At 39.6% G+C, this 26049-nt stretch overlaps 1 protein-coding gene and 2 pseudogenes across 1 annotated transcript; 2 read left to right on the forward strand and 1 right to left on the reverse strand.

Moving 5' to 3' along the window:
- Window positions 1–3053: 3053 nt before the first annotated feature.
- On the forward strand, window positions 3054–8814 carry LOC132915828 (cap-specific mRNA (nucleoside-2'-O-)-methyltransferase 1-like; annotated as a pseudogene).
- Window positions 8815–15841: 7027 nt separating this feature from the next.
- LOC132915844 (5S ribosomal RNA) lies at window positions 15842–15960 on the reverse strand (annotated as a pseudogene).
- Window positions 15961–19416: 3456 nt separating this feature from the next.
- On the forward strand, window positions 19417–20165 carry LOC132915820 (conserved oligomeric Golgi complex subunit 4-like). The gene is made up of 3 exons (XM_060975606.1): window positions 19417–19536; window positions 19620–19805; window positions 19872–20165. Exons 1-3 carry the CDS (start codon window positions 19417–19419, stop codon window positions 20127–20129), a joined length of 564 nt encoding a protein of 187 aa, XP_060831589.1. The 3' UTR covers window positions 20130–20165.
- Window positions 20166–26049: the final 5884 nt, after the last annotated feature.

Below are 26049 nucleotides of genomic sequence, written 5' to 3' on the forward strand. Positions count from 1 at the left end.
TGGAGAGTTGACAGTAGGAAGCATCGCACATGTGCAAAACTAACTTTCACGTGTTTTCCAGACAGAAACCGTAAACCTTAGAAAACGCTCTCATAGAAAGAATTTTGTTTGAACTGAAAGACTTTAGCTAGAGTTTTCTAAGATTTATGTTCGGTCGTTGAAAATCTTAAGGGTATGCAATAAAGATGTGCGGACATCTGGCTCCCATCCCGTCAGCGATGTGAGGCTCGGTTCAGGTAGAGAGTCGGCCCACGTAACAAATCTTATGCAATAATAGAAAAGTAATAAAAAATAAAATCGTGCTTAGATATAATTCCAAACCTTTCGTGAGGATTGAAATCTTCTATGAATAAGCGTTCTTTGTAATAGTTTTATATTTTTGATAACGAATAACACTCTCCGTAACGACACATTTAATTCGAATATTACAGAAAGAAATAAAATATTTGTACAATATACAACGTGTTCAGATTTGATTAATAATGACAGATATAACTCTGATAGGAAAATTAGAACATACCACAGCAGATCAGAATCGAACAAAGTACTCAAACATTAACAGATATTGATACTGAAAACGATATTTTCAATTCGATTTATCGTAATGATGTGTGTGTGTGTCCTCTTTTATTTTCTGTTATTATCTCATACGATCAAATACGATCAATTATATGAAATATAAAGTATACAATTTTATATTTGCGATAAATGCATTACACGTTTCTGAGTATTAAATTTCGCCCCTTTTTTTGGATCATTCAATATCCATGACTTGACATGTATTCGAAAAAGAATCCGATATAATTATGATTTATTATGATTCAAATAATATAAATTAACAATGACATTAAACTGAGAAACATTATAATATATAGAAACGGACTATTACATTTTAACTAATGTTATCAAAATCTATTGTATAATTTTTTCATGATTGAATTATTACAAATTCAGTTTTGTCGTTTACATTGAGATACACGTGCGCCTGTATATGTTATATTACGTGAAGGAAAAAATAAATCGGGCAATGTTTTACTAAATTATTGTTATTAATCCTATTATTCTTTCGTTAAGCTTCTGCTGTCGTCTCTGTTTTCGTTTTTGTGTTTGTTTATCTTTATCTTTATTGCTTTTTTTATATGTCAAAGTTGTACGAATGAAAGTGGAGACCATAAACATTTCCAAACAAATGATAAAATTCTTTTTTAACGAGATTGTACCGAAGAAAAATACGCTTTATTGGCAGCTCAGGTACAGATCCTCCCTGGCGCCGGCTCTGTTTCGGTTTAGACTCTCCAATACCATTCTTTTCGATCATTGCGAACGGTAAGTTTTTCACATCGGTATAAAACGATGGGAACTTACGAAGTAACGAAACTGACGGAACCGAGCAAGGTATCTTAGTATTAAATAGCAAATTACTGCTCGAATAATGAGAAAGATTGTCGGCGACAAAAAGTGGGTAAGTGTCGCAGACAAGATACCGATTAATGGACTACCGGTCGGTAAGCGTCGGCGACAATAAACCGATTAATCGGTTATCGGTCGGTACAGTGTTAACCGTGTTACAAATAGAAGACGGTATACGTACGACAATAATAACCGTAATGCCTCTATTTAATTAAGGAACTCACCCGTTGCGATACTGATGACAAAAACAGAACTTTACCCTAGTTTTGTCGCGTGCTAAGCTGTATTTTATGATATAATAAAATGATCGATTTTCCTATATCAAATAATTTAATCTGATAAAATGTAATAATTTATCATCTGATACACTCATGCACGAAAACGGATACTCCGACCAAGATCCCGCGGCGGCCGGGATTATGAATGAGATGGAAGTGGTCGAAAGGATCGCCTCCCTCTCCAGTAACATGAGGGGCGCACTCGTGAGGCGGTTAAGGTAGGCCTCGCGGAGGACGAAATCGTCAGGCGCTGATCTCCAGCAGCGTACAGTGGACACCTCCGCTGCCGCCACGACGGTGGACGGTCTCTGCCGCCTCCGCAACCGCGACGGCGGTGTTGGCGATGACGACATGTATATGGATGTATCCGTGGGAACCGAGACTAGCGACAAGGACGTGAGATCGAACAACGGTCAAGAACACGCGGATGCTGCGTATCTTGAGGATAGGGTGCGCTCTCTAGAGAGTGAGATCAGTCGTCTCCAGAAGACGATGGTGCGACTGACCGCGGTGGTGCAAGGGGGTGGGGCGAGCGGGAGCGATCACCACAACGAGGGAGGCAAAAGGAAAGTTCCCAGCGAGGGGGACTATGGGACCCCCACACCTACCTCCGCCGCACTCGCGGCTGGAGTCACGCCGTCTCTGCCGTTCCGTTCGGACGGGGAGCGATGAAACGGAAAGGGACCGATAGAACGCGGAGATCTTCTCGAGGACCTCAACGCTATATTCCTCCGCAATTCAGAGGAATAGTGGCGTGAGATAGCACGTAAGCATGCGATCCCCCCGGCTGCTGACACTGCCACGAAGCGTGTCATCCGGTCTGCGGCCTGCGAGTGACACCTCGCGCTCAACTGCCGAGTCGTCGAGCGACGAGACAGAAGGCTACGTCACTGACGCAAGAAGAGGAATGGCAGGAATAAGACGAAAGGGCAGAAGGCCAGAAGCGCAATTCCTTCAGGCGATCCTCGCGCCATCGAGTAACGTGAGATTCGTGGAACGGAAGTCGCCATCGCGGCAAACAGGGATGTCGGCATCCGGAACTGTGGATTGCAACAACAATAATTGTAAGTGACTAAAGGGGAGGACGTTCGCCGAGGTGGCCACCCTGCCTCCAGCCCCCCTAGGCACGGGGAAAGAAACCGCGTAGGGAACGGGAGTAAAGAACAACGACAGGAGCGAAAAGGGGCGAAACGCTTGCGAGCGGGACGCGCGTAAAAGAAATATGCGTGGCCGTTCCCGTCGCCCCCCCCCCCCCAGGACGCCGGGGTTGCGCTCACCGTGAGGGATGGCTGCGGTTTTACATATAGAAACACAATATCGATGGTCAGGAGGGAGATCAATCTCTCCGACCTTCGCATCGCAAAGATGATACAGAGGAGAGCGGTTAGGGATGCCCTCACATTCGAGATCGCGGGCCAGGACGGTAGCAGCAAACCGTCGCGACTGGCCCAAAAGATGGCGGATGCACTTCGAGGCTTCCCCGCCAAGGTGACCGTACCGCGGAAGATGCCGGAATTCCATCCGCGCCCTGCACCGGTATGCCAGATCTCGGCGTAGGCGACGAGGGGATGAGTCTTCAGTGGCTTCTTTGTACGACACCTACCTTGAAGCGCGGAGGACTCTGCAGCAAGCCATCAAAGAGGCGAAGAGACGAGCCTGGGATGAGATTCTGGCCACCCTCGACTCCGATCCCTGGGGACGCCCGTATAGAATAGTGCTGAACAAGCTCCGTCCTTGGTTGCCCCCTACGACGGAGAACATGAACACTCAGTTCCTGGAGGAAGTCGTCGGGGCCTTGTTCCCGGGTGCGGAGAACGGGGAGGAGGGCAGGACAAACGAAGAGCGGGAGCTACCGCTGCCGGGGAAGGAACCACGGGACACCGCAGGTGGCTGTAGCCCGGAATCCGCGATCACTGAGGATGAGCTGGCCGGAGCTGTCGGGAAGATCGGAGAGCGCAAGACCTCGGTTCCCGACGGGATTCCGGCCCGCGTATGGAAGGAGGTCACCGGAGTCTTGGCCCCAAGGCTGAGAACCCTGTTTGACAGATGCCTGTCACGGGGCGAGTACCCTGTCCTATGGAAGGAGGGACGGATGGTCCTTTTGCCGCTCGCCGGGACTCGCCTTCCGCATTCTGGCCTGTGTGCCTGCTGGATCAGGCTGGCAAGCTGTTGGAGAGGATTGTGGCTGCCCGACTCGAGTCACATCTGTATCGACGTGCTCCGGGGCTGCACGACAGCTAGTTTGGCTTCCCGAGGGGCGGTCTACGGCCGATGCCTTAGTCCGTGTCCGCAACTTCGTCGAGGGGGCCGTGCGGCAGGGTTACGTAGCGTTGGCTGTGTCTCTAGATGTGGTCAACGCCATCAACTGCAACCCCTGGTACAGGATAGGCCTCGAGTTCTATCGGGTGCCCGCTTACCTGCAGGTTGTAGTCTGGGCCTTCCTCCGGGTCAGTAGCATCGTCCACACCGAGTGGGGCGGAAGGATGATGGGGAGGGTGGTGTGCCGTGGTGTCCCGCTGGGTTCGGTACTGGGCCCGTTGCTGTGGGACATCGCGTACGACACGGTACATCGCGCACCGATGCCCCCGGACTCGGTGCTGACATGCTACGCAGCCGAGACGTTGCCACTGGTATGACGATCGCCCGTCTGGCGTAAATGGCGGTGTCCTGCGCGGACGCCGCGATCAAAGGCTTGGGGCTGGAGGTAACCCCCGAGAATTCCGGGACGATGTGGCTTTGCCGGAAGGCCCATTACGGGTCGCCTCCTGAAGTAGGCAAGCTCTTCGATAGAGTCATTGTCGCCCGTCCGGAGACTCACATGTCAGAGCGAGTGCACGGTTGGCACGAAAGCCGGTACGGCTTTCTCTCGACGGCGGCTAAGACCCTTTTTAGTCCACCAATCTTCTTATTATCCAATTATAAGCAACATCTATTGCCCTCACTTACCTACGTACCTCCTCCTGTTGCGTGGCCTACATACCTTTCGATATACCTCCAATAGCAGCAGACATACGTTGAGTTGAATGGAACCAGTGTTCATATTGTATAAACCGACAGATGTGCGCTGTAGGCTGCGCAAATAGGGAGAATATCGCGCATCGAGGTTTCGCTTTATATCAAATAGCAAGGTAGATACTTCCTTTTAATATTTCCACAAGATTATGCAAAATAAATCCGGTTAAAATTGGTGCGGCACTCGACAGTAACCTTACCTACGGTTTCTGTCCCGTGGTTGGCTACACAAAGATCCTATTCTTCGGACAAGATTTTTGCCAGATGTCGATACATCGTCACGGAATATTTTCAGCTAGTGGAAGGACCTGTGCCGCGTTTACGGACGGCTGTTCTTGTTTCCCTGTTTCCAAATGCACGGGGATCGGCATTTTTGCCCGCAATCCCGAAATGTTTGACGGTAATAGCACTGGCCGGAGTTGTACGTTCTCTCTCACGACCTCGAGCTACTTCTACCTCTCGATCGCCATCGCCGACGTGGGCGATGATTAACACTCACGGCACTCACCTGAGCCCCCATTTGTCTGGATTTGAGTCGTCAACGGCGGCCAGGATGCGTCTGATGAGGACAGAGAGTCCATTCCTCCACAACGAGAGGACGAAATTATCTGACGTGGAGGGGCCAGCGAGTTCTCTTAAGTGCTGATAGAATTGAGGCAGCTTCATATCGCCCATCTCTACGCTTTCAACCAACTTCTATACCCTATTGCTATCGGAGTCCGTAAGAACGCGGATGATTCCGGCATTTAGTTTCGCGTACAGCCCGGTGGCAGGAGGGTCCGTCGTGTCGCCCCCAATTTGCTTGAGGAGTTGATCGCCGAGACATTTAGCGAAGGTCGCGAATATTAGCTTGTCGTACGTGATATACGCAGCGTCGATTTGCGTCTCTGATAAGGCGAACCGTACGGTAATGTTCGCGGGTTGCAACGGAGGCGAAGTCATCGAAACACTATGCGTGGCTTTTATACCGTCGTTAGCGTTTGTCATGCTTCGTTTCAGATCACGTCGGAGTCACCAATATGGCGGACTGTGTGACGATCAATATCATAAAATAACAAGACCGATTCCTGCTGTAACCAGTCAAATATATTTGGACTAAATTAAATATATATAAGTATGTAAATACCGTAACGGGAATTTACGACTCTCGCTGAAGCGCTATGTCGCGATATCGTCTCTACGCGATTGATTCTATGACACAGTTGATTTCGTTTAAATAAAAGTTATGTTTTCGCCGGAGTATGGACAGAAAGAACACACGTCATACACGAATCATTTATAAACAACTTAAGGAATATGGGCGAAATGATTTGAAATAGTATTTCTGCGTTCAGATTGCCTTATATTCACATTGCTATTACAATATAAATGTCATAGTACAAACCAGGACGATAAATAAATGGCTTATATCGTTAGAAAAGATTATTGCTATTATGAATTAAATGAGAAACTTCCAATAATTCTCAGCTACGAAATTTACATGTGTTATTCTATCATAAATTGTACATCTCTGTCAGATGGATATTATAAGAACGACAAGTTTTCCACTGAAACGTTAAAATTTCTACAAAGTATTTGAAACGTGGGCGTCATTGTGTGGGGACGCCTTTGCGTGTTGCCGTCAACCGGATGTAGGGTTATTACCGCATCGGCGGCACTGGTCGCCATTTTTACCTTTCTCAAATTCCGTTCGTCAGAAAATTAATGTAATTTACATGTTAATATAAACTGTATTATAAATTATAATAAATTGTTGTACATTATATATATATTGTTGACGTACATAAATTCTACATTTGGGGAAGAACGAATTCAAGTATTATACTGTGCTGTCGGGTTAATATAGATGACGGGGCAGTAAAAAAATAAAGAAGGCTACGGTCTTGGAAAAAATAAACAAGGCCGTTCAGAGCCAGTTCAAGCACCTAAACAGCATGGTCGTAGACAGCAACCTGTTTCTGGACATGAAGCTTCAGGTCATAAATGGAATCCTGAAGAGGAAGTAATAATGTGTGTGGAAGTCGTGAAATGAGTAAGGAATCCAAATTCCAATACGCCTACGTTGGAAGAAATGCAGGACTGGTTACATCAGGGACCTAAAAAGTTGATCATAGATGATGAAATTGATTTCCGTTGTGAAGATAGAGTGCAAAATATTATCAATGCAAAAACAGTACTCGGTCATTTGGATAACGTTGAAGTGCATCGAGCAAGGACACGTTGTAATTCTTATGAATCAATTCGTGGTGCATTATTCTTAAGTCGTGCTGCTGTTAAAATGGCGAATATATATAGGGCATGTAACTTTATGTTTATTAAACCAGAAGGTTTGGGGGAGAATGAGCTGCTATAGTTTGCAGATGTTTGTGCTGGACCAGGTGGTTTTAGTGAATATGTTCTATGGCGAAAGAAACGACGTGCTAAAGGATTTGGTCTTACTTTAAAGAATGAAAATGATTTCAAATTAGCAGATTTTAATGCGGGTCCTTGTGAAACATTTCATCCATAATATGGACTAAAAGAAAATGGTGATGTTTTTGACCCAGATAATCAAGAGGCATTTACGAATCTTATAAAGCAGCACACCCATGGCAAAGGAGTACATTTTATGATGTCTGATGGGGGATTTTCTGTAGAAGGACAAGATAATGTACAAGAAATTCTTTCAAAACAACTGTATCTTTGTCAATGTTTTTTTTTTTTTTTTTTTTAAATAGTTTATTTAGCCAATATTTGATTTTTTGTACATTTTTGAGATTCACAATAAACAATGAATTGAGTATAGTGTGTTTAGGCAAAAGTACCGATACGCGTCGGTACGACGTAGCCATGGTCTAATATGTGTCGTGGATTTTCGGTTTTTGCGTTTATTTTTTTGTTTTTTTTTGGGTTTAAGTCGCATTGGTGCGTGATTTTTGTGTATTCTTGTGTGTGTTGTATTTTGTCCTGAAACTTGGCCGCAAAACAGGACTCCTCGGTGTATTACTTTTATGCGTTGTGGGATTTTGGGGGGGGGGGATGAGAGGGAAGGGGAGGGGGTGTTAATTTATATTATTGTATCTTTGTCAATGTGTAATAGCATTGATGATTGTAAGAGGGTGGTTATTTTGTGACAAAATTATTTGACCATCTTACACCCTTTAGTGCTGGTTTAGTTAATTTAATGTATCGCTGCTTTGAAGAAGTTTGTATTTTTACACCAAACTCTTCTGGTCCAGCAAGTTCAGAACGTTACTTAATATGTTAGACGAAACGAAGTGGGACACAAGATGTTGTGGAATATCTGAAGCATGTTAATCGTCTGCTTTTAAAAGGTGGTGGAAATGACAACGTTTTACAATTAGTATCATATAATGAATTAAAAAGCGAGAAACAATTTGTTCAATATCTACGTGCTTCTAACAAAGATTTGAGCAGAAAACAGATAACAGGCTGCATTTTGCGAGGATAATACTCTTGTTGAGACAAAACAAGCTGATGTGCGCAAACAATGTCAGGAGTATTGGAAACTTCCTGATGAAACTAGAACAACCCCAAGACACATGAAACCAAAAGATAAATAGAATACTCTTTTGAAAGATACTTCATTCCTTACTATTAGTCAAGCACAATTGATGGAATTTAACATTCAAAATGCATTATTGTTCACCAAATGACTGGTTTTGTATTCCATGTGGTACAAAGCCAAGGCCCCATGATGACAAGAATAACGCTACATTTTATATGGGCATGGGAAGGAATAACGTATATAGATATATAAAGAATTCTTGGGTTCGAGACGATGACATTGGCATAAAATTACCACCAAATACACATGTATACGCAGAAGTTGTATATGGTATGACTAAGGAGTTTATACATCAGCAAAAAGTACCTGCATTGCATATTATAGATGCATCCTATTTAGGAGGAGGAGGTGACAATAGTACAAAATATTCGAGGAGCAGGTAAGCAAGTGAATCTTATTGAATTCAATAATAAACGTATAGATTTCCAGAAATGAAATGTCTTTTGAAGGGGTACTTTTATGTAATACTAACGTGTGACTTTTTTTTAAAGGAACGAGGATACGAAGTTGTTCTGCGAAGCTTTGCAGGCGTCATTTCCGGTGTAGATATCTTCCAACCTAACCTCAAATTTCTTCACATATTATTTAGAACGTATATTAATGTTGATGTACTAGAAATATTATTGTTAAATATTATAGCCAATATTACAGTTAAATGATTAACGGTAATAAAGTACCATTTTTTCACAATAAAAAAAGCATTTTTTTTAATGATTCCAAGATATTTGGATCGATATTTTACTACACGATCAATTCAGTTAACCCGATCCTGACATTTTTATTAATGTAATAACTTTACAAGCAAAAAAAGGTAAAAAAAAACTATTTTAAACGTAAGATCTAAAATTCTGATATGCGATAAAATATAATATTTTTAATGCGAATAAACTTTTTTATAAAATTTTTAATTTCTTGTTTTTTTTATAAAATCAAATCTATAAGTAGTAACTGGAATTTTTTGTTTGAAACCTATTCATCTTGAATTAATAACAAATCTTTGCTGCAACCACTATTAATGGCTTTAACTTTATCAGTGTTTAACAAATTTCTTATCTGTAACGATAATAGAAAACTGTATCTACATTCTATTAAATTTTTACACTTTACGTCATGAGAAGTTCACGCAACTTTCTTTCAAATGAAGTATATGGTAAAATTAATCCCCTTTCTTCTGTGTATATAGTCTGCATAATTTTATCCTCAAATTTGGAATAATTTAAAGTAAATGAAAGTTGTATGTAAAAATACGCATAAAAACGATTTTGTACGTATATTCGAATAGTTCCTTATAATATATTAATGATACATATATTGTGGGATAACCATAGTTCGGTGAAACGAAAATTGTTTTTTTCACGTTTATAAACATAAAATGCACTATCTATCGATAATTAAGTATCATTTTAAAATTAATTAGTGTTGAAGTGATCGTCACTTCTGAGAAAACTCTACATCTGGTCTTCGGTTTCTCAACCGCCTAAGGTCTTCGAAAGCGCATATACAAAGGAATGCGTCGAGGAAAGACCATAAGCGGTACACGTCCGACGTTGGTTTAGGCAGTTGTTTCAGTCTCAGGGTAACGTTGCTAGTGTCACGTAAAATTATGCAAAAGAACAACAAAAAAGAATAAAAAAAAGAAACTTTATTTTTCTTCTAACACTTGGTTTTGCAATCTACTTCCGAGCTCTAAGCGTGACCTTTTAAGACTGAAGCTCTTATGATTTTTTACTTTCGATCGGATCCGATCGCTTTCTTTTGTTATCCCTCAACATCCCCACCGTCCACGCATTTGCCAGGCGTCCGCGGCCGTTGCCACGCGCTCTTTCTTCTAGAGTCTTCGGTGGAAGGACCGTTGGGATGTTGATGGTTCATTAGGCACTTCAGCGATATACATTGTCGCCGAGTGCCGCCACATCTTTATCTCCGATTTTAAAGTGAGCCGGTCGTGACATACCCCCCTGGTTAGATTGATCTTGGTCCTCTAAGATCTTAGTAGAATGGAATTATTTAAATGTAGATCGAAGGATATGTTTACCCCCCCTTTTTTTAGGGATCATTATGAATTGGTTTTCTGCATGTAATGGTACAAAAGTTATTTCGTTAATTTTAAATATAGCAATTTTACAATATTTGTTAGTGTTCGGGAAGCTAACAATTTCAGAGGCGTAATCATGTTGTAGTTTTCGATCGTGAATTGGTTGGGTTTGTTTACAAAGCGTAATTCCTATCCCGTGAATTCAAGGCATCTAATTAAGGGTATTATTACTAGTGCTAGGGTCAGCATTATCCTGAAAAAAGTACGCTTTCAGTCGGTTACCACGTATCTTTTTCTTAGCATTGTCGATAGAAATAATGTAATAAGGAGTTTTCACATCGTTAATCCTGTAAGGTCCTAACCATTCAATGTGCAACTTATCTCTTTTATGGTCGTTGTGAATTAAAACAAAGTCTCCTTTTCTAAACACGGTCTGAGTTTTAACAATCTTTCTTTCTTGGTCTCGCTTGTATCGTTGCTTATTCTGAATAAGCGTTTTGTGAGCTGTTTCCCAATATTTATTCAGTTGTTTTTGCCAAAGTGAGTACATATCATCATAGGTAAGTGTGGGGAATTTGGATATTGCGGAAGGTAAGTTAGCTTTTCGCCCAAAGGTCAATTCAAAGGGAGAGAATCCTGTTCCTTCATGTTTCGCGGTGTTGTACCCTAAACAAATGAAATTAAGTACTTCGTCCCATTCTTTGTCATTGTCGTGTAATGCAGTACGAATTAAATCTTTAACTGAGGCATGCGTTCTTTCGAGAGATCCGTTACTCTGTGGGTGAAATGAAGTTGTTTTGATGTGTTTGATTTTAAAAGCTTCTTCAAATTTCGTCATTAAATCGCTAACAAAATTTTGTCCCTGGTCTGTTAGGATCGTTTTTGGTGCCGAAAATATGTAAATATAGTGTTCAATGAGCGCATTAATTATGGATTCAGTTCGTTGCGTTTTAAGGGGAACTAGTATCAGATATTTCGATCGACGGAGCACGTCGATACAGATGTGACTCGAGTCGGGCAGCCACAATCCTCTCCAACAGCTTGCCAGCCTGATCCAGCAGGCACACAGGCCAGAATGCGGAAGGCGAGTATGTATTTAATTGCAAAATAAACGGAAAGATGTTCGACCTTCATAGTCCATGTTCAGCAGAAGCAAGTTTCATTGCATCTTTTAAAAGTCGCCTTATTTTTCTTTGGCCTAATGATCCCTCACTTACTATAAACAGATTTGCAAAATTTATTGAAGACAATTGTCCTGTGCACAATGCACGCTTAAAATATTAAAACTACAGAATAATGTACATATATTGATACGTGACTTGAGCCGCATAGAAGTCAAACAGATTAATTCCGTTCGGTTTACTGTTGTTTCAAATATGAAATACTTATGATATATTTTAGTATTTAGTATTATATTTCTATATAAGTACAGGTAATATCGGAAGATGGAATTAATAAGTTTGTCTTCCGAGTGGCACAATTGCAATACTACTTGGTATAAAATATACATTTGCAAATGATATGCGGTATTGTATGAATATAGAAATTAATGATGACATTAAACTATACTATATGATTGTATAATTTATATTATAATTACATACTAAATATTTCGTCGATAGAATTTGTCTTTAGTTAGAATGATTAGATTCCTATTTGTGGCAGTTGCTCCCATTATAGAATAAGTTTCAGTACTTAAGGCTACAAACCATTACCTCTTAAATTCAATACTTGATTCAGGGCTTCTATAATGAAATATATATCTCGCGCATACGTACTTGTGAACTATCCAAGATATAGAATGAGTCGAAGTTCTGTGGGAAAGTAATTTATAGTTATAGTGGGTTTGGTAACGTTATTACATATTTGAATAACGTTCACGCCATCACAAAATCGAGTATGACGCTCCGTCAGTCTATAAACATGCGGGGAGATGCAGGACGACGAGGATAGCCTCCCGTGACGTAGCGCCTGGTACGGACGGTATCTCCGGACGGGTATGAGCGGAGAGGACGCGGATAATTGCCCCCAAGCTACGACACTTATTTCACGGTGTCAGTGGGAGGGAGCCTCTCGTCGGATAAAGCGCATGGTGAGGCTGGTACAGCTTCTGAAGGGCGGCACGACCGACGTTCTCGTCGTCCTCGTATCGCCCGATGCTCTTATGTAATGAAGTGGGCAAGCTCTTCGAAGGAAACTTTGCCGCCCGTCCTGAAACCCACTTGTCAGAGCGAGTGCACCGTTAACACGAAAGACGGTACGGCTTTCTCACGAAGGCGGCCAAGACCCTTTCTAGTCCACAGGTAGAGTGTAACGCGGTACACGACTGAGCGTCAATGTGAGTTACATTGTCGATATTTCTGTAGAAAACTGCCGCGGCTGAAACAAATTGCCGTCTCAATGGCACCATTTTATTTCAAGCTTTGCGCTACAGTTCTGAATCATTTTCGTAGGACAAGGCAGTTTCGTGTTCTCGCAAAATCAAACTGTCGAATTAAGGTACATACTATCAATTACAGTCTAATACATTTTAGCGGTTCAACATCGATAGGACGATTTCGCATCGAAATTTTCGGAGGACCACGTAACCTTCCAATGATGACCGTCGTACGAGCAGTGGATAAGCCTACTTCGTGTCGTAGGTTCCTCGCACCTCGTACTCTACTCCTTGATTGTTGTTCGGCAGCTTTAGCGGCTGTGGTTCCGAGGAACCCCATCCTGAACCCCTTTCTCGTACGCCGGATGTGACTTCTTGCTGTCCGCCGAAGACACTTGTCGGATCTGCATATGTTCAACCATTTGCGCGAGACAAGCGCGGCGCTCTGCAGGGAGGAGGGATCCAATTTTCGAAGTAACAAGTGCGAAACCTCCAGTGGTAGTTCGGAAATGATATCTACCTTGCTTGGCATCAGTAAACCACCTCTAAATCATTCTAATCAACGTACCACGTAAACACGAATCCAACGCGTTCCAGGAATAGAATCAACTGCCTGTAGTTGTTTAACTGTACACGACGAGTAAAATTATTTCGGGTACTCCTGTAGTACAGAACAGACACCCAAACGACAATATTTCAACACAAAAATATTTAAAACAATAGTTATGAAAGCATGATACTTAATACCGCACTTGACATCACGTATAAGTAAAAGTAAATTTCTTCGAACAAATTTCAAGTTAAATCTTTAGTTTGTGTAATTATATCAAACTTGTTCAATTAACAATGAGCTATTTCCATCATGTTTTGACAACCGACTCATCGATGATGCAATTCCTTGGAATTGAAAAAGGAATGTGCATAATTTTGTCCTCCATCAACACTCAAAATATTATCTACATGCTATACTTAGGGATTCAATTTTAAAATACGTTGCTTCATTTTCCATCTCTGCTTTCCTACAATCAGTATGTGAAAGATTTTTCACAGTATCCATCCATCCGCAATTTGTATAAATAGTATTTCAGTCTCTCGCGTCACTTGAACTGTAATATACACCTGTCTTTTATTTTCATTACTCCTCTGCATACCATTTGTGAGGAACAATACATTTTATTTGTTAATCCAATAACATGTAAAGTTCTTCATTTGTTCTAAGATCAATCTATGAATTAGTGAAGAGAATATTGCAATCTGTAAAAATAAGTATCTAGTAATATTACTTCCGAACCAACATATATATTGCAATGCTTGTCAAATTTCAAAGTAATTTCCTATCCATATGAAACATATTTCATATATGTGTATGTCTATTACTTTGATTAGTTGTTCTACTTGTAACAATTCGCCATTCTGGATCATCTAGATTCAACAAAGACGCATTCAATTTACTCCATACCTCATAAAGCTCCTATTATCATAATTACATGGGAAGATAGAGAGCTGTGACAGTATCCAGCTCTCAACTTTGAACAAGGCATATTGACAAGCCAGAGTAACTCACATACAACTTGGTGGTACAAGCGTTGAAAAAACTTTTCTGGACCTGAGAAAACACATGTGCACAGGTAACGAACAAAAGAGATTAGAGCTCACCAAATAAAACTTGCTATAATTTGCTGTAGCTTGTCACAATAAGCCTATGTGTATCGCGCGTCAGACGATTTTGGAATTAGTTGATGCTTGGATGTTCAAGATACGGAAACACGGAGTGATGAGACGTTTATGTACAAAGTGATTATGGTGCGACTCATCGTCAGTCAGAAAACTTCATGCACGATTTGCTAAAAACAAACAATTTTCCCCTTTGTTTATCCCCTACCAATCGTCTGTCGTCACTCGTTATCTCATACACAGACAGGCGAAATAATGTCGCCGATGACGGCCAACAGCCTGGACACATGTGCGGATCTCTTGCCTGCGACAGAATTTTGTTATGTGTAGTATGCTGGACTGAAAAGGACTAATATGGCGAATTAGAAGATCGCAGGAAAATTGTAGACATTTTCCAAATTTTATCAATTCCTTTTTATTTATTCAAAAGTCTACAAAACTGTTAATTAACATTAAGGAAATATATACAAAATCTCGACGTTCAGAATAATGGAGAGAATATTCGAAACGGTACTATTAAATCTATAAGTTACCATGCAATACAAATTTTCTTTAAACGCTAAGACATACAAAATACGTAATGTTTTGTGTAAATTGCCATACTTTTGAAAATAAAAAATATCGAATCAAACATTCTTCAAATATATTTCGAACGCTCATTAATACTACAAAATTATATTACTACAAAATTATTTTACTACAAAATTATTTTACTACAAAATTATTTTACTACAAAATTATATTACTACAAAATTATATTACTACAAAATTATACTTCTACAAAATTATATTACTACAAAATTATATTACTACAAAATTATATTACCACAAAAAATTGTAAAGGTCCCGAATGCATCGGTCACGATACAGTTTACAAACCAAACCAATGAAAGGTGCAGAGACTAGAGAACATGGGGTCCCCAATCGTGTGGTACGCTTCAGCATCGTTGACAACACCAACTCCCTCCCTCCGTCTGTCCAAATGTCATCTCAAACGGTGAAGCTGTAAATTAAAAAAATCCTTATATACGTCAGAATAGTAATGCGATTTCTATTCCTGCAGCACCGACGTGATACACGGTGCTCCATAATCGCTCCAGATTGCATATAGTTGTTGTTGAAATCTCTATGCATTTGGTGGATAAAACGTTGCGAGAAATTATCCTCTTGTAAAAGTAGTCACATAAGCTTCCAGGTCTTCATAACCTTTTTTTTTTTTTGCATGAGGAGGGGAAAATGCTGTTACGCATGCCCAGTGACCCGAATCACTGGGTTATGTGGGACTCGCGCGGATGTTGTTGCCATACCCACTAAAAAAACCACTCCTCCTTCTTCCTCTGCTTTGAGGGCAGACAACCCCGGTAATACCAGGCGGCAGTCATCAGGGTTGTCCTTTCATGCCCCGCTGTATCTTCCTCTTCGGGCAGTTACTGCTCGCGTCATCTTCTTAGACAGTTCAAATACTGGGCTGATCTCCTTCTGAAAAAAACCAACACCACGCGGAGTTCCCAAGCGGTCACCGATCTTAGTACTATCCGTGCCCGGCGTTGCTTAACTTTCGTGATCGGACGGGAACGAGTGCACTCAACGCGTCTTGGGCGTTGGCCGGTCTTCATAACCTGAAGGTTTGCATTTTTCCCACTACTTCAGCGTCGTACTGGTACTTTTACTTCTGATAGCTTAGACATGAAATCGTCTAAACTTCTCAATTCAGGACACAAATCAGGCTCTTTCCAGGGATTGCTCTGCTGAGACGTGCCTTCATCATCGCAGCGTTCGTAATTTATACAATTTTCCTTCTTCAATAATTTTTCTTTAAGTTTCTGCAATTTTAAAGCTTTAGATGATTGCTTGATGCGTAATTCATTTTCAGCTTTGAAGAGAGCACACGTCAGCATTGCTTCAATCCGTAAATCGCGTCTGCGATTTCGGCAATACCTTGATTTTTTACTGCGGATTCTTCTGATCCAAGATGCTAATCGTTTAGTACTACTTGGCTTGGCGTCAATATCACAAACTCTCTTCTTAGACTTTGCCATGACGACGGCTTCGTAGTTTTCTTAATTTGCAGGAATGCAAATGTCCTCTTTTTCGAGGTTAACACAGTGTCGATGTTACGATATTCACGTTTTCTTATTGTTTCCTAAACTATTTCACCTAATTAATGAATAAATTATAATAATAAGTACACTAACCTGTATATGGCTCGTGATTGTTGTAGAACAAGATAGAACAGGTTCACACAACACACAAAATGTTTGAAACTGTCGAGCAAAATAAGATCCTCTCCGCTTGCAGACGACTCGACAAATGCCTACGTTGCGCGTCTGATGGTGGCTTTATATACCCTCAAGCTTGTCGTTACGTACTGGTCTTATGCGCGAACGATAGAAAATAATTCCATATAGAATCTTACATTATTATAATTTTTGAAAAATACTACAATCCAATTAATTTTTAAAAATATTTGCGACAATTTTAATGCAAAATCTTATATACTTTGTACATTATATTAAAATTCCTCATTTACAGGAAATAATCAATAGCGTATGAAGATGTTCTGCGGTTAATTTCTAACCAATCACGTGCGCCATTTTGCAGGCGTCATTTCCGGTGTAGATATCTTCCAACCTAACCTCAAATTTCTTCACATATTATTTAGAACGTATATTAATGTTGATGTACTAGAAATATTATTGTTAAATATTATAGCCAATATTACAGTTAAATGATTAACGGTAATAAAGTACCATTTTTTCACAATAAAAAAAGCATTTTTTTTAATGATTCCAAGATATTTGGATCGATATTTTACTACACGATCAATTCAGTTAACCCGATCCTGACATTTTTATTAATGTAATAACTTTACAAGCAAAAAAAGGTAAAAAAAAACTATTTTAAACGTAAGATCTAAAATTCTGATATGCGATAAAATATAATATTTTTAATGCGAATAAACTTTTTTATAAAATTTTTAATTTCTTGTTTTTTTTATAAAATCAAATCTATAAGTAGTAACTGGAATTTTTTGTTTGAAACCTATTCATCTTGAATTAATAACAAATCTTTGCTGCAACCACTATTAATGGCTTTAACTTTATCAGTGTTTAACAAATTTCTTATCTGTAACGATAATAGAAAACTGTATCTACATTCTATTAAATTTTTACACTTTACGTCATGAGAAGTTCACGCAACTTTCTTTCAAATGAAGTATATGGTAAAATTAATCCCCTTTCTTCTGTGTATATAGTCTGCATAATTTTATCCTCAAATTTGGAATAATTTAAAGTAAATGAAAGTTGTATGTAAAAATACGCATAAAAACGATTTTGTACGTATATTCGAATAGTTCCTTATAATATATTAATGATACATATATTGTGGGATAACCATAGTTCGGTGAAACGAAAATTGTTTTTTTCACGTTTATAAACATAAAATGCACTATCTATCGATAATTAAGTATCATTTTAAAATTAATTAGTGTTGAAGTGATCGTCACTTCTGAGAAAACTCTACATCTGGTCTTCGGTTTCTCAACCGCCTAAGGTCTTCGAAAGCGCATATACAAAGGAATGCGTCGAGGAAAGACCATAAGCGGTACACGTCCGACGTTGGTTTAGGCAGTTGTTTCAGTCTCAGGGTAACGTTGCTAGTGTCACGTAATTTTTTAAGTAATTACACGACTGGTGATTTTTTAGTATAGTCTTTATTCTTTAGACTCAGAGTTTTATTACAAAGGTCAATATTGTGACTGAATTGGAATTAGAAATAGAACCGGATTGAAATTAGAAATAGAACTGTTTGAACGGTCTCGTACCATCAAAGAAGAAAGCTCGGTGTGGGTGTTCCCTTTGGAACTCAGAACGCGGATTCGTTGTCCACACTTTTTGGTGGAAAAGTGAGGGTAACGATCCGCGATGCCCATTGGTAAAATGAATTAGGTAGTAAAGACAAGGAGAGCTAGATATGGCTCGTGGGCATCTTTGTTCGTGGAAAAACTCTTATCTTGCCAGACACCCGCTTTCTCCGTATTAGGTAAGAGCGTGCAACAAACATAAACCGAAAATATTTACGTGCAGGAAACTGAAACTGAACAGATTCGGTTTATGTTTGTCTTCCTAGGCCTGTTGCGAGTTAATAGAACAATAGATAGGTCTTGGCGTCCAGACTACGTGGAATTTTACAAGGACCGTCACATCTGGCGTACCACATGGCAAAAAGGAAAGTTGGTCCGTGACACTAGCGAGAGGATCTGGATCGGCTTACATAGTACCACATATTTTGTAATTTACTATTCACAATATATACACTTTCAATACCTTGCAGTTTGCTCACGCATTTCTTTAATTCCATCCACTGAATAACCTTAACAATTAGGAATCATTAGCATCAGCAATATATGGGTGCAAAACTTAAAGTTAGTTTACAATGCCATTTCTCTTAATTAAATCTTCGATATAAATATCAAATATCATCATATCTGATTCAAATTGTTGTACATATAAAACACTAGGAATTACAGATTCTATTATATTATGTACGCTTTATTGATAATAACTTCTTAATACAGTTATGGTAATTGTTAACATTTATTTTAAAAGATTAAAAGATTAGAGGAATAAAAAATTATATCGTGTGTCATAGTAAGGTAAAGTAAATACTGATTAGGGAAACACTTACCCTGCACTGCTTCTTGTGCTAATCTTTCTCCAGAAGTACTAGGTTTCGAACGCAAGTGCCCTAGTTAACAAACAAGATTATGCAACATATCCCCCTACGCTTTAAAAATAGAATAAAATAATAAAGATCTTACCAACATCAGTTGTTTGATGTTTGAGATCCAAGCTATCTGAAGTAGACTGATTGCTCGAATAAAATGTCAGGTTGCTGATCATGATCAGGAGTATTAGATGATGTATCTTCTATACCAATCTTATTTAGCGAACTGTCTTCCAAACTTTGTTATTCGTAACTGCAGCTACTTCCATCTTGTACTAAATATTCAGGCATTCCCAACTTTAAATTTGGCATTAGTGGTATTATTTCCAGAATTATGTCGATTTTACGAGCGGTTAATGATTATGCTCTAGAACAGTTACGAGTAAGCGCTGTCAAACCGAGGGTCACACTTTGGGTCGATGCATTCTTATCAGTGCATCATCATATGAACGAGGTAAACAAAGTATATAATCATAAGAAATGATTAAAATGAGTTAAGGAAATAAAAAACTCGTAACGATTCGTCAATATCCGTAGGATGACTTATTAAGAAATGAAACAGATGGACCTTTCGTACAATCTTTAATTATGAATTTAGAATTTTTACTTCAAAGTTTTAAGGGAAGTTTAACAGCACCTAATTATGATGCTTTAATTGGTCTTCTTACTGCTGAAGTAACAGCTCGTTTAGAAAAAGTTGTATTAAAGTCTACTTTTAACAGAGTATGTATATTTTATGAATTTATTATAATTTTAATATTTATTCCATCATAATCAATAATTTTTTAGGCGGTAGATCTTATACTTGATAAAGAAGTAAGGTCATTAGCAAGTTACTTAGCCGCTGTTACCTCATGGTCTGTACGTGATAAATTTGCACGATTAACGCAAATAGCTACCATATTAAGCGTTGAAAAAGTAGAAGAACTAGTAAATTATTGTGGTGCAGATGCGATTGCATGGAGATTAACACCTGCTGAAGTTCGACGTATTGCTTCTATGAGGATAGATTTTCGTCCCGAGGATATAAAGAGATTGACACCGTAATTTTTGTTGAATTATATTGGTATAATAAATAATAAGAAACAGTCAATCTTTTTTTATATTTTTATTTCTGATTAATGCATAAATTATACAAAGTTAAAATACTATTTTGGCTTAATAATCAACAGCGTTATTAGTATAACTTAATTATTATTAATACATATAATACTCACGCTGGCGAGAGAGAAGACGGAAATAATGCTCATCACTGGGATGCGGGTGCCGAGAGTGATCGGAATCAAATTAGGTACCTCGGACATCGAAACGTTCGAGCGGATAAATACCTCGGTGTCTCGATCGGCACACACAGGAGTTTCGACAAGCACATAGAAACGGTTTGTAGTAGCGCCGACAAGATGGTCAGAGCACTCAGGGGCATCCTGCCGAAAATCAACGGGCCGCTCTGCTTGGCTCGTAGGCTCTACTACAACGCATGGGAGTCTATCGTAACCTGTGGTGCAGCAGTGTGGGCGGGCCCAGCCGAAATAAGGAGGATGTTGAAAAGGGCGCAAAGAACTGCCCTGTGCATTACAATTACGTCATACCGTACTGTCTCTCACGCAGCGCTTTGCGTCTTGACCGGTAATCTACCGATCTACATCAAGGTGAAGCAACTAAAAGAAGCATATGATAGAACCAGGATCCACAAGACCAGGATCTGCGTAGGAGACGGCAGCGCACTGAAGGACGAGCTGGAGATGATCCGGAAGGAGACAAAGGACGAATGGCAAAAGGAATGGGAAGCGTATAGGAGGGATAACAGCACCAAGAAATTAATACCGAACGCGCTCCTTTTTGCCAAGGAGAAAAAAGAAATAGATCACCATACGATGCAGCTGCTAACCTGGCATGGAATCTTCAGTGTCTACAGGAGAAGAATCGGGAAGGACACTGACAGCCAATGTTTAGATTGCGGAGATCACAACGACGACGCGGAGCACGTCCTCTTCACATGCCCCAAGTGGACTGACAGAAGAACCGAGCTGGAAAGCGGTCTTGGCGAGAAGATAGACGTGGACAACTTTATGGCCACGGTGACCGCCAAGGACGAGAACTGGAACAAGTTCAGCCTGTTCTGTAAGACCGTCATGTGCCAACTACGCGGAGCAGTGGAAGAGGAGCTGCAAGACAGCCACGCAGAAGGACGACAACGTAGCATGCTGAACTGGCTAAGGAAGGACTAGACTAGGAGCAGCACGGAGAAGGAAATAACACGGGCCAATACAAGGAGAGCCCTGATGAATGCCGAATGGTTTTGCCGTGGTTGTCCGAATTGTTTCAAAATGGGCCGTATAGGAGGATATTATGATGAGTGAGAACTCGTTGCACACTGCCAATCCCCGAATAATGGTACTTCCATTACAACGAACATACGGAGAATCCTGTTTTGTACATATTCGGCCTTTTCCCGCCAATTCCGGCATTTTAATTGATTCAAAACGGGTCATATAGCAGGAAATTATAATGTGCAAGAACGGGTGGACGCGCACAAGCACACCGTAAATGGTACTTCCAATACAACGAGCTTATCTTCCGGCTGATCCTTTGCTGGAGTTTTTTTACCTGACCTCAGAGTCGTTAGGTTTACAGCTCGGGGAGAACATGCAATTCGGAATTTCTTAAAAAAGGGAATGAGCTTGTCCGTGCCATAAACTGACGGCCACTCAAAATACCGAACACCCGACCAGCATCGCAAGCGAATCACTCATCTATCGAGTTATCTAGAGTTATCGAGCACTATTTACAAGTATCTATCGAGCATTTGTCACATAAAAATTAAGAAAAAAAACAAGAAACTTGTTTTTTTTTGTGAACAGGAGACCGAGTTCTTTATTTTTTTTTCTCAATTTGTACAATACTGTTTTCGTTTCGCCATGATACAATTTTTTGGTACTTGAGTTAGTTAAGAAATTTTTTTTAGACTGACTGGATGATTTGGAACGAAGCATTTATATTCTTTTATTCGTTGGAGTGGGAGCAGTCTTTGGTCGTACATATATGCCGTCCAGGCGCCTGAGAACGGATGCTGGTTTATCATATAGCTGCTTGATTTGCACCTGTGACATTCCCCCCTTCCTAGATTGAACTTGGTCCCTCAAGTTGTCTTCAGAAGACTTTCGTTGAATCGGACTTGACGTGGCTTGAAAATTACAGCTGATTCCTCCTCTTCCTCAAGAGGAATTATGTATCGGTTGGAATATGGATGTTGGGTGTCGAGGCCAGGGTGCTTGGTACTGGCGGGGCTGTCGCATTGTGGCTGTTGATTACGGTTTCATTTCGGCAGCGCAATAGATTGATACATAATTTGTTCGGTATACATTTCCTGATGCATTCGAATACCCCTATTTTGTTTAATCCATATATACCTAGTATGCCTAATGCTATGTACCCTAATGTCTGGAGCGTGGTTAGTCCCCAATACTGTATATCTTTGATTCTATGTTCGAAATTAAGGGTTTCTATCTCGTCGCCTATTTTATCGATCGTGGTTTTATAGCCTTGTAAATTGTCTATTACCTTTGGTGCTCGCTCGAGTTTATCTAACAGATGAGTGAAACTATCGTTTGTTTTGAGCGCTAGGGTTTTTGTTTTGATTTCGTATTTGACTTCGATTTTTGTTTCGCCTATACGCATGTGTTCGTCTTTGTACAGTATATCGCAAGATGATAGAAGGCTTGTCAAGTTTTTGCAAAGTGTGTTTCGTTTGGCAAATTGTGTCTATTTCTATCGGATTTGCCGGTAACGCAATGTAACAGTTGCTAGTTTTGAGTGGTATAAAGCTAATGTCTTCGATCTTAAGTACAGTTATTTGGCAATGTTCAATGTGAGGTTTGAAGTTTATTATTTCGCTGCGACAATCAGTTTTCGAGTTTCTGTCATGAATTGGTAGTGTTTGTTTGCGTATAGTGGTTCCGGCTTGATTCTTACAAAGTTTGTTGAGGTATTCGATATCAGTGTTTATAAATGAAAGACCTGAGGTTAAATATATCTGATGTTCGACTACTGGAGCCAAAAATACTCCATTTCTCTTACTCGGGATAGGATATATCTGTAATATGTTCCATTCTGTGTTAGAGACTAAAGGTACTATGATTTTGAAGAATATTTTGTCACCTATTGTGAAGATTTGAAGATCACTGATGTCGAGTATAAACTGAAAATGTTCGGTTTTGGCAGAGATCGCGGTGTTGTACATCTGGTTACCTATTGTCTTGGCGTAATTTTCTAGAAATTCATCCGAGTCGAGTATTTGTGGACTAATTATTCCTTGTTTGCCTAATATCATGACGTTAAGTATTTCATCTAATTGGAAGTGTAAAGTTTGCATCGCGGTGTCGAGTTTCATGATCATCTTAAGTATAAATCTATCGATATTTGCCTGCCATTGTTGTTTTAATATATCGCTATGTGATTTTTCTAAGTGGTTTAGATTTTCTGACTTTACAATTTTTCTATTAAGTGCTGCTTGATTCGCTATTATCGTCTTGATTTTATTATTGTCATCGAATAGTTTGTCCATATTCTCGTTTATGGGCGTAAGATCGGTATCGTCGAGAGTTCCGAACAAACTTTTCGATACGGAACCTATGATGTTGAGTAAACCTCGTTTGCTTCGGGTATGTATTAACGCTTTTAAGTGTTTTGCGAGTTGTTTTAGATTATTGATACGATTTTGTAATCCGTCTAACTGTTCAGCGTATTCTTTGCTGGTTGCACGTGCGTCTATTGTTAATTTATGTGATTCTATTGTGCTTATCTGCTCGTATATGTCGCTAGTGTCTAATCCTACTATAACATTGGCAATATCGCTGTACAAATATCCTTTTCCTATGTTTTCTACGAATACAGAGTTTCTTTCCAATGGGGTAATATTTATTTGCGCGGATAGTATTCCGGCAAAGAGGAGCGTCGACCTGGAAAGTAAGGTTTTAAACGATTACCGTGTATTTTGTTGTTTTGAATCAAATAGTATGGAGTACATACTTTATCAATCGTGTACGGTCCTAACCATTCCACATCAAGTTTATACCCTTTATAATCGTTATGTATTAAGACGGAGTCTCCTTCTTTGAAAATTGATTGAGGTTTTATAATTTTACGTTTTTGATCGCGCTGATATCGCTGTTTACTTTTGATCAACGTTCCGTGAGCGTGTTGGAGTCTAGAGTCCCATTCTTTTTTGCGGAACGTGACTTCGTCTGCGTATGTGCGTTGCGGATTCTTGGATGTCGTGGAGGGAAGATTGGCTTGGTGTCCGAATGTGAGTTCGAACGTCGTGTAACCAGTGGAGTCGTGTATCATTGTGTTATATGCAAGGCATACAAAGTTAAGTTGATCGTCCCATTCTTCGTCCGAATTTCGCTGTATCGATTTTAACATGTCTGTTACTACTGCGCGTGTTCGCTCTAACGATCCGTTACTTGGAGGGTGGAAGGATGTCGTTTTGATATGTTTGATTTTGAACGCGTCTTCGTACTGTTGCATCAAACTAGATATAAAATTTTGTCCGCGGTCGGTTAGTATCTTTTTTGGAGCGGAAAAGATGTAAATGTAGTGATTCAAGAGTGCGTTCCAAATTGTTTCCGTTTGCTGAGTTTTTAGTGGCACGAGTATTAAGTATTTTGTCAGTTCGTCATGTATGGATAGTCTCATTTTATAGATAATTTTATTATCTACAATATTTTTTTATTTAATCGATATGATGTTTATAAAGTTATAAAGTTGCTTGACTTGTAGATTAGATTATATATATTATATAGTAATATGATCTAATCTATATCGTTCCGAATCATATGATACAAAAACGTTTCTACTAAGAATTTGTTTTTAATACAATCAGATTATATTCGATTATATTATACAATCAGAATACATATTAGTTTATTTCAAACAGAATATTCGTAGGAGGGCCGTTCCTCTCGTTTTGTATCGAGTCAGAGACCGGCTGAGCATCTTAGGAGTAACGATAGTGAAATGCAATTCAAATTGTATAATTGAGAAATATTACAAACCGTTGTAAAACGTATATTACTTACAGATTATCCAAAGCGAAAAGGTGTAAATTTGGCTGTATGTTATAGTTTCGGTTCACGATAAGGTTCCCGATATTCTTCTTATTGATTCTTCGGAAACATGCACGTGTGACGATAACTCGACTTGATGATGCTGCACGACGCATGTACAATGATAAGGAATAAGGACGTCTTTCAGCTTCTTTTCATTTCTGGCTAGTATCACGCGCGACACCGAATAAAGATCAGCTATATCCTTTTTAATAGAACCATCCATTTTTTAACGCGTTAATCAATCTGTTAATCAATCTGCATTTCTCATAAAAGGATAGTAACCTTTTATGTCGAGAAACCATTAGTACTGAACGAAAAACCTTTGGAAAAGCTGAATAATATAAATAAAATAATTAAATTTTAGGTTTTTGTCGTTTTTTATCGCTATAATATTAATTATTTATATTGAGGGTATTATAATTACATACTATAATAGTATATAATATTATAATTTACAACTACATAATATTATATAGTGCTTTAAGTTAATAGTGTTATATATTAAGACGTCCTTAGTGAGGAGTCCCCACACTTCTAGCAGCAAAATGACGTTCGGTCCCGCGCGATTCTTCTGACGATGGATATAATAGCACGTACATGTTCCGTATACTTTGTAGTTGCAGGCGACTGACTTGTCGAGGTAAGTCGCAACTTTAGAGTCGCGCGCGATCCTTAATCGCGGTAGTACGAATAAAAATTGTGCCACATTCGGCAATGGATTTTATAATCGCGTGGCTAGTCGCAAATGGAAAGCACGCTTCAGACGGCAACGTTGGAAGACCAGAAAAATAAAGCTCTTCTGTCTCACAAAAGAAAGATACGTACATATGTGTTTCCTTATTCTTTCAAATTTTGGC

Source organism: Bombus pascuorum, unplaced genomic scaffold (genome assembly GCF_905332965.1).
Source record: "Bombus pascuorum unplaced genomic scaffold, iyBomPasc1.1, whole genome shotgun sequence".
Taxonomy (NCBI): Eukaryota; Metazoa; Arthropoda; class Insecta; order Hymenoptera; family Apidae; genus Bombus; species Bombus pascuorum.

Excerpts from the sequence above, each read along its gene's own strand:
- LOC132915820 (XM_060975606.1), top strand. The coding sequence starts at position 19,417 with ATGTCGATTTTACGAGCGGTTAATGATTATGCTCTAGAACAGTTACGA. Across the intron at positions 19,537-19,619 it reads TGCATCATCATATGAACGAG|GATGACTTATTAAGAAATGA; the intron begins GTAAACAAAGTA and ends CAATATCCGTAG. Across the intron at positions 19,806-19,871 it reads TAAAGTCTACTTTTAACAGA|GCGGTAGATCTTATACTTGA; the intron begins GTATGTATATTT and ends ATAATTTTTTAG.